We start from the raw sequence: 9627 nt of genomic DNA on the forward strand, positions 1-9627 counted from the left end.
AGGTCGAGATGAATGCCCTTGAATTCGGGCTGAAAAGGCATACTTGGTGACCCTCCCCTGCATCCTTCTTGTGCTCCCAAACCGGGCTTGCACGTGAGGACAAACTGCAGCTGTTCTTAAAGATAACCCCTCGGTTCCTTACTGGCAAGTAGGAGAAGGTCTGGGTCATCAGTTACAGAACGGAGACTCGAAATCTTGAAGGAGTCGAACCGAAGGTCCGGGACTCCATGATTCTAAGTCTAGAAATCAACTCAGGAACAAACCTGTATGTTACCTCCCCCTATCCTCTTGAAAGGGGGAGTCGTACGAGACCATGAAGATTGCTTACACACTTGGCCGAGGCCAGAGCGAGTAGGAGCACCGTCTTCCAAGAGGGGCGACGATTAGAGGCCTGACGTAATGGTTCGCAAGAAGATCTCTTAAGGGTCTTAAGAGCCCGAACCATGCTCGATGGAGGAGGTCTCACTCTGACTGGGGGCATGTACGTTCGTAGCTTCGCATGAGCAAAGAAAGATCCAGCGGGGAGGAAAAAGTCTATTCCTTTCAGCCTGAAGGCCAGGGTAAGGCTGAGCGATAGGCTTCACTGCCGAGAGCGGAAAACGAGTTTCCTCCCGCCGATAAACAATAACTCCGCTATTGCTGGAGTAGAGGCATCAAGGGGAGAGGTACCTCACCCACGACACCAACCACAGAAGACTCTCCACTTCACCTGGTAGACCCCTGCGGATGACTATCACAGGTGACGCGACCTCTGCTCCGCGACTGTTGCGGGGTGCCTCTTTGTGAGGAGGTGGTGTATAGTCTCCAGGCGTGAAGCCGAAGCGATGCTACGGCTTGTGATAGATGTTGTTTGAGTAGCCTGTGTCGTGGAAGCAGCTCTCCCGGGAGTTCCGCCAGGGGATGCAAAAGGTCCAGGAATCATTCCGCGTGATGCCATAGCGGAGCTATCAGAGTCATCGACAGGTTGACCGATAGTCTGGTCCTGTTGAGCACCCTTCCCATCAGACAGAACGGTGGGAAGGCGTACACGTCGATGTTGTCCCACCGTTGTTGGAAAGCATCTTGCCAGAGAGACTTGGGGTCCGGGACTGGGGAGCAGTACAGGGGCAGCTTGAAATTCAAAGCTGTCGCGAACAGATCCACCGTCGGGGAACCCCACAAAGTCAGGACTTTCTTGGCTATCTGAGGATCCAAAGACCACTCGGTACTCACTATCTGCGAAGCCCTGCTCAGATTGTCGGCGAGCATATTCCTCTTGCCAGGAATGAAGCGAGCTGATAGTGTTATCGAGTGGACTTCAGTCCACCTCAGAATCTCTACTGCAAGATGGGATAGCTGATGTGAAGAAGTACCTCCCTGCTTGTTGATATAAGCCACTACCGTGATTTTGTCGCTCATCACCACCACGGAGTGACCCGCCAGGGTCCGTTGGAACTGTTGAAGAGCCAGGAATACGGCCTTCATTTCTAGCAGGTTGATGTGCAGGTACTTTTCTGATTCTGACCAAAGGCCTGAGGTCCACTGGTTCAGAATGTGAGCCCCCCACCCTTCTTTTGACACGTCCGAAAACAGTGTCAATTCCGGGGGGAGGACGAGAAGATCCACTCCCTCTCGCAGATTCTCGTCGACCAGCCACCACCGCAGGTCCGCCTGTTCCGAGGGTCCTATCGGGACCAGAAAGTCCGGGTAATCGGATCCTTGACTCCACCGGGACTTGAGCCGCCAATGCAGGGATCTCATCCTGAGACGGCCGTTTGGAACCAGGCGAGCCAGGGAGGCTAGATGACCTAAGAGACGCAACCACGATTGGGCCGGAAGCTCTTCCCGCCTGAGGAAGGGTTCCGCCACCCTCCTCAGCCTTGCTATCCTGTCGTCTGATGGAAAGGCCTTGTGGAGATTGGTGTCTAACAACATGCCTAGATAAACCAGTCGTTGGGACGGCTGCAGAGAGGACTTCTCGAGATTTACCAAGATCCCCAGATCTTGGCAAAGTCCCAAGAGCCTGTCTCGGTGTCGAAGAAGGGTCGACTCCGAGTCTGCCAGGATCAGCCAGTCGTCCAGATATCGGAGGAGACGGATGTCGTTCCTGTGCACCCAAGACGAAATCAGGGTAAACACTCTGGTGAACACCTGAGGTGCTGTGGAGAGACCGAAGCACAGCACCTTGAACTGGTAGGTCTTGCTGTCTAGGCTGAATCTCAAGTAATTCCTGGAAGACGGATGGATTGGGATCTGGAAGTACGCGTCCTTCAGATCCAGTGTGCACATGAAGTCTTGAGGTCTCACTGCAAGTCTGACCGTGTCCGCTGTCTCCATGCTGAACGGAGTTTGCTTGACAAACTTGTTCAGAGCTGAGAGGACTTGTTCAGAGCTGAGAGGACTTGTTCAGAGCTGAGAGGTCGATGACAGGTCTCCAGCCTCCAGACGGCTTCTCTACAAGAAAGAGTCGACTGAAGAAGCCTGGGGAGCCGTCGAACCCTTCCAGGAGAGCATCCTTCTTGAGCACGGTCTCGAAGTCTGCCCGAAGGGCTAGCCCCTTTGCCGATCCCATGGCATAGAAGCTCAACGACACTGGATTCGCTGTCAGGGGAGGTTGAGATGTCGTGAATGGGACGCGATAACCTTGGCCGATCACAGAAACCGTCCAAGAATGCCACCTGTGCATGCAACTTTGAAGGCATCCCCCCACAGGTAGACACGCGGGGTGACTGCCACTCCTAGCATTTACGGCCGCTTACTCTAGGAGTCTTGCCTCCCCTAGAGGACTTACCGCCCCTCTTGTCCTTGGCAGGGAAGGGCTGGGGCTTAGATACCACTTTCTTAGCTGCCGGAGCCTGCTTCGGTGTCCTACGAGGCTGCTGCTGATGTTGCTACGAAGCTGGAGGCTTGTAGGGCCGAGATGCAAGGGCCCTTTGGAGGAGGGAGTCCTGGCTAGACTTCCTCCAACTCTCAGTTGTTCGTTCCATATCTTGGGGCTCAAACAAACTTCCCCCCAAGGATGGAGGAGTGTCTGAGCCTGCAGATATCCATGGCGGGGACCTTCGGGTGGATCTTCTCGGTCACCGCATCACGACGCTTCAGCACCGAGTTGACCCACAGGTTGGTAACCTGATGTGCCAGGAACTCGATGAAGAGAGTGCCCGAGAGGAGGAAGGTCTCCAGGGCCTTCCTATTGCTCTCCTTGGACAGATCCTCGGAGCGCAATAGGATGCCCAGAGAACCCAGCCAGACATCCAGCCACGAAGTGGCCTGCATGGCACATTTCGCGACCTTCTCCTGGCTCAGGATCTCCGACGCCGAGAACGTCACCTGCCGGGCGCAGAACTTCTCAAGAGGAACTCCCCTAGTGAGCTCTTCCACCAAATGGTGGAGGGGAAGAGCGAGGCTAGACTCCCCCATGATCTCAAAATACCTCCTCTGCTGGAGACGAGGAGGTGGGAGGAGTCTGTTCCCGGCAGAGGAACGACTGGAGGAGGCGAGGTCTGCGAGCTGAGCGTTGGCCCTGTCTCTGGCACTCTTCACCCCTTGGGACCAGGGCAGAGCCGCGCTGGCCTTTGGGGGCTTCTGAGTTCCATAGACCTGATCCAGGACCGTGTCCTTGCCTTCACGAGGGGCGATCACCGGGTCCTTGAACCTGTTGAGCTGCCTCATCAGGCCCAAGACCTACCAGAAGGCATGCTCAGACTCGTGCTGCTCTCCTCCCTGCGGACTGGCAGCTAAGTCTCATGTCCCCGGAAGCTCTTCCTGGGGAGACATGTGGACGTTCTCCCGGGGTCTGGCTGGTTCCTGACGAATTCGCGAAGAAGACTTCAGAAGCGTCTTGGAGTCCTTGGGTTCCCTCCTGGGCGGGATACAAGACTCCAGCAAAGAGGTCTGGAAGGTACCTTCCACGCGAGACGATTCCCCTCCACGAGGAGGAGACTCCCCCCTTGGTGCCGAGGGGGAGACCGCCGCCTCGCTGGATTCTCCTGAGGACGGAAAGGTCTCGTCTAGGAGAAGGAGAAAACGATTGCGAAGGGGAAGGCGCCTTCTTGACGGACCTCTTAGGAACCAACTTCTCCCTGGGAGAAGTCACCACATGTCCACTCCTCTTCTTCTCTTCAGTGGGGGCGAGGCCGTCGTTGATTTGAGTCCTAGATCAGCGAGTGCCGGCTTCACAGCCTTCACTAACGCCCGCATCAGAGGACCAAACCAAGACTGCCGAGATACGGACACAAAGTCCGTAATTCCCGCTGGAGGGAAGGGGATCGGTCGACCCTTCGAAGTGGACACAACTGGACCTGCCTACAAAAATGAAGGGGAAGAAAGTTGCCTTGACCTCTTCGACGATCCTGCCTTGTCCTGTGAGAGAGACCTGCGCTTACGCGAAGGCGATCCTGACTGCGACCTGGAGACACGCATCCCTGCTGCTGCCGCGAGCTGCGGAACCCGACAAGAACGGGGGTCGCGCTGACGTTCGCGCGGGGGCGTTTCCAAAGAATCGGAGCGCGGGCGAGTAATCGCGTGGAGATAAACGAGCGCGGAGATAAACTAGCGCGGGAGCGGTCGCGCGCGGAGATAAACGAGCGCGGGAGCGGTCGCGCGCAGAGATAAACGAGCGCGGGAGCGGTCGCGCGCGGGAGCGGTCGCGCGCGGAGATAAACGAGCGCAGGACCGGTCGCGCACGGAGATAAACGAGCGCGGGAGCGGTCGCGCGCGGGCGAGCTGGTGAGTGGGCGCGTTGGCAAGGGAACGCGTGGGCGCTCAGGAGACCGGTGAGGGCCAGAAGAAAAGTACAGCGCAGGGAAACGATGGTGTGGTATCCTGGAGACCTGCGACGCGTGGGCGAGCGATGGCAAGTCGCCGAACGATAGCGCATTGGCGAACGCTGGGGCGCAGGCGAGCGATGGCGCGTGGTGGCACGTTGGCGAGCGATGGCGCGTAAAACGCGCAGGCGAACGACCGCGTGTGGGCGAGCTGATCGCAGGAGACCTATGTCTATCCAGATCCGATTGGCGCTGACGCGTATGAGAGCGCTTGCGCGCAGGCGATGGATCGCGTGGGCGGTCAGGAGATCACCGGGTCTCAGGGGAGCGCTGGAGAACGCTGACGCGCAGGAGATCGCTGCCGAGCAGGAGAACGCGACGCGTTGGAGATCAGACGCACTGGTGATCGCTGACACGCAGGAAGACGACGCGTAGATGACTGCAGAGGAGCAAGAGGCGCGACGCGCAAAGGCGAACGGGCTCAGAAAGAGAAGGCGCGTGGGCGTGCAAGAACTCTGGATGTACGCGCAGGAGACTGTGTGTGTTCTTGCGCAGGAGAAAGATGACAAGCAGGAACGCGTGGGCGAGGAGGAGTTAAATCCTTGCCCGCGTCCAGAACCGGAGTTCTAGGGCGCGTGGGTGAGCGTGGGCGCGCAGGGCGCTTGTCAGGAACTGGATGCGCAGGTGCGCACTGACGACCAGGAGATCTTGTGCGCTCAGGTGACCGTTGGGGCGCGCCCAGAGGATGTATGTTGTCCACAGGAGAGCGCTGGCGAGCAGGGGGGAGTTGACCATCAGGAGAGCGCTGGAGAACGGGAGAGCGCTGGCGATCGGGAGAGCGCTGACGAGCAGGAGAGTGCTGGTGAGGCGAGTCAGGAGACTTCAAGGATGGAGAGCGCTTACCCGCTACTGCGCATGAAGGCGCAGGAGGGCGCGCAGGGGAACCCTGACGCACAAGGGAAGCCCCAACACCGTGGAAGATATCCCTTTGCCCCGAAAGGACCGGTGCCCGTCGGCTGACGAGATCAGAAGACTGCTGGCCATCTGCGCAGGAGGTGGAAGGTCTGGCAGGCGTGGGAGAACGTGAACGATCCCCAGAGAGGTCTAAGGACGCGGCTGCTACGGTGTGCTCCCGGCGAGAAGAGTCCTCATCGGAGGACGGAGGAGACGAAGACTCGAAGAGGCGCCTCTTGACACCCTTATACGGAGACGGGAGGCCCCTGCGGCGAAGAGGACGACGAGCCTTACGGCGAAGGCGGTCACGAGGGAGGTCGTCGGGATCATCAGTCCTCTGAAGAGGAGTCTCAGTCAAAACGTCCCCCGAGGAGGAGACGTAGCCGCAGGAGAGACCGTGGGACCCCCTTCCCCCTTCGAAGGATGTTCGAAAGGGGGAGGAGAGCCTTCAGCAACGTCAGCAACATCAGGAGCCGCAGAGGTTTGACCAGATCCGTTGGAAGCCTCTGCCACCACGACGTCGACGATAGACAGAGGATCTACCTCTGCTATCACCGGCGACTGCTTGACAGCGGCCCCCAACTGGATAAGGTCAAACAGGGCTTCCTTGGAAGGCAGGCCCTTAAGCCCAAAGGAAGCCCAAAGCTGAAAAAGATCATCGTTAGACACAGAATCATTATCAAAATCCTCCCCCGGAGGAGGAGGGGGAGCCGCCCCGCTATGGGAGGCGACGCCCTCTCCCGCACCCCGAGGTCGGGAAACAGAACAAGGGTCTGCGCTACCACTCGGAGGCCTCTCACCAGAAGCCGGATGAGTGGGAGCTTCGGAGGAGGTTTGGGCAGCGGAAAAAGTGTCCCTAGAGCCTTCCTCCTTCAAGGCAACCCCAGAAGGAGGACGGTCTCTCTTGAAATTCTTCTTACGCCGGCGGGCAAACCTCTCCCACTGGGAGGCAGACCACTCCCTACACTCACTGCACGTATTTTCCCTCGACACTGCGGGCAAAGGGTGTGAGGATCGGTATCCACCGCCGACATGAAGGTACCGCAAGGGCGGCCGGCGATCCCAGGGCACTTGCGCATGATGAATACCGAAGGGCGAGGCCAACTTCCAAACACACAGCTGAGGAAAAGCAAAGAAAAAAATTAAGGCTGTCAAAAACGAGGACGATAGACAGACACGTCTGCACATCGTCCCAGCCAAAAGTGAAGTGAAGCAAATCACCGGTGTGTGGTGGGGAGGGGTAGCAAGCTACCCCTTCCCCTACCCCCGCTAACTGGCGCGGGGGTAGTTAACCCTCGTTAAAATCTATTGGCTCGTCAATTTCAGCTACGCCGAAAGTAAACCCAATGTAAATAGCGTGGTTTATATTTCGGTTACGGAACAAACAGTATTTTACAAAAATTGTAGGATACCAGTATTTATCATATTTTAAAAGATCCACGACACAAGAAGGTGCACCTTAAAATCCCACTCTAATTCACAAACAAAACAAACACAGGGATACACCCTAAAATTTTTAAAGGTTTAAATGCTACTCTTGAATGGCAGAGGCAAAAGATAATGACACTGCCCTAGCAAGCAGGACAAATCCCTAGAGACTAACCATATATACATGTGGATAGCACCCAACCTAGGACCAGGGAGGGCCAGGCAATGGCTGCAGATGACTCAGCAGGTAGACCTATATGCTCCCCAAAACCCCCATCCTTAACTCACAAGGATGGTGAGGTTGCAGTAACTAAAGGAACGGACGAGTTTGAGCGGGACTCGAACCCTAGTCCGGCGATTACCAGTCAGGGACGTTATCTCATAGGCTCCCACAACCCTAACCAAGGATCCTTTGCCTAAATACACCAAGTAGTCAGACCTATTCTCCTCTTTTCTCATACATCTGACAACAATTAGATAATAGAAATTTCTTCTTCACTTGAGGGGTTAACAGGGGGTTTGTAGGTGGTCAGGTATCAAATTTTTTTCCGCCAAAATACTCGACCATTTGGCTAACAGGCGTAGCGCAACATGTATTACTTGCCAGAACAGATGGGAAATAGAATAATGATTCATTGCGAGTGTAGCAAGCCTCAGCGGAGTAAAGACCAGCAAGTGAATAATTAGCGTAGAAGATTAAACAACATACTCGACATTAAAATAAAATATGGATGACAACAATAGGAAGGACTCTCACTTCCTATGAGAGCAGCAGGCCTGGTAACCCAATAATTATACACCCCACATGTATGATAGCAGCCACCTGCATGTGTGATGACGGCCGGCTAAGAATACGGCAGTCTAAGGAGGATTACAACAGGGCAATAGGCCGCCCTTAGGTAAGTAGGTAAAGAAACGGCTTGCAGGTTAGGTTAGGTGGGGAAGTTTAAGTTAAGAGGTATTCATGTATTGAGATTTTGCAGAAAAAGTCTAACAAATGCCTAGAAAAATGGAAGAAAATTCCTATTTTCTATGCATGCGGAAGGAACTGGTCACTGATATACAAAGGCTCCCTACACATACCAGGTTAACAACTGCACTCTAACTGTTCAGTGGCTACTTTCCGCAGTTACATTATAGTTCCAGTTAGGACCTTGACTTGTCCACTTGGTAAGCTAAGAAGAGACTTTAAATGGACACTCCAAAATCAGCACCATACTGTATTCTCCTTCGTTGGATAGTGCCATACAGTGATGCAACTGGTTCTGCATAAGAATTCTGCCAGGTAGGGAAACGCTGTGGTACCAAAATCCATCAAAACACCAGCCAAATTAACCAAATACATATTGACAATTTCTAAAATTTGTTATGTTCGTTTGAGTTCAAAATATAATACAGATCAACAGATATAATAACATATATTCATATTATATAGGTAAAACAAATTTATATGCCAGAAATACTTTTTGGGGTGTATGTATGATAGCGGCCACCTGTATGTATCATTATGTCTAGGACGGCAGTGTAAATCACGTTATTTACTACAGGAAATAATATATTTTCTGTGCGAAAATCACACCCTGTAATACAATACAAATTTACCCTGGCCGCTGATATACAGAGGCTCCTACTTTTTCAATCTTGATGACTATGTGGAAATATTGCCGTGGTAAAGGTAAATTGTGTTATTAGTCAAAACGATAAATTAACATCATATTATGGTATGTTAGAAAATTGTAAAGAACATCAACCCCATAATGAAATACGATTTGGCTAGTAATAAGAAAGATATCCCTGTCCCCATAAACGGCAGACACCCCCTACTTTTTTCCGTCATTATCCCCACAATTCCGCCATTTGGCAACAATGGTGTCATAGCCTTTGTACCATGGTATTTCACTGCCTTAGGGTAGAGTTCTCTGGCACACTATTCCGTTTCCTTATTTCCTTTCCTGACAGAGATGTTTTCCATGTTCGAGCCCTTAGAATTATGGCACCCTGCTTTTTCAATAATAATAATAATAATAATAATAATAATAATAATAATAATATAAACATTACCAACTTTAATTTCGGCACACGGAGCATAGGCCTAGTCCGGTCTAAGAGCTAATTACCTTGCTTTATTCCAAACAAAATTTTACATGACATGTACGTTAATTGCTTTCTAACCTGCTTGAAGTGACTGCACAGCCATAGGGTATCGCTTCAAGGCGTTGGAATAAATTCTAGATATGACAGACATTGCAGAAGTCGAACACTGACAAGTTTCATAACTCGGCTACTTTAAACTTGTTTACAATCGAGAGATTGCACTGTAGCCGCATGAGATTGCAATGTTGCCAACATATATTTACAAAATATGGGTATTGAATGTAATTACTATCATTTCAAAAAAGTTTTGGCTTATTCTATTCCTGTACTTGAATTATAAAATAGCTTATCTCTCTAAATAAATTCAATAAAAAACCGAGATATCAACCTAATAAGGGTTTATTTC

At 52.7% G+C, this 9627-nt stretch overlaps 1 protein-coding gene across 3 annotated transcripts in view; it reads right to left on the reverse strand.

Moving 5' to 3' along the window:
* Mpv17 (Mitochondrial inner membrane protein MPV17) overlaps positions 1-9627 on the reverse strand; it is a 509363-nt gene that overhangs the window by 80745 nt on the left and 418991 nt on the right. For 2 of the 3 annotated variants that reach the window (XM_068356816.1, XM_068356813.1), the window contains exon 1: positions 9300-9436. The exons of the other annotated variant lie outside the window; for it this stretch is intronic. In XM_068356816.1, the coding sequence (XP_068212917.1) occupies positions 9300-9372 (73 nt within the window). In that variant the 5' untranslated portion in view covers positions 9373-9436. Of the gene's footprint in view, positions 1-9299; positions 9437-9627 lie in introns of those variants that run through there. 3 annotated transcript variants of the gene reach the window in all.

This window comes from Palaemon carinicauda, chromosome 33 (genome assembly GCF_036898095.1).
Source record: "Palaemon carinicauda isolate YSFRI2023 chromosome 33, ASM3689809v2, whole genome shotgun sequence".
Taxonomy (NCBI): Eukaryota; Metazoa; Arthropoda; class Malacostraca; order Decapoda; family Palaemonidae; genus Palaemon; species Palaemon carinicauda.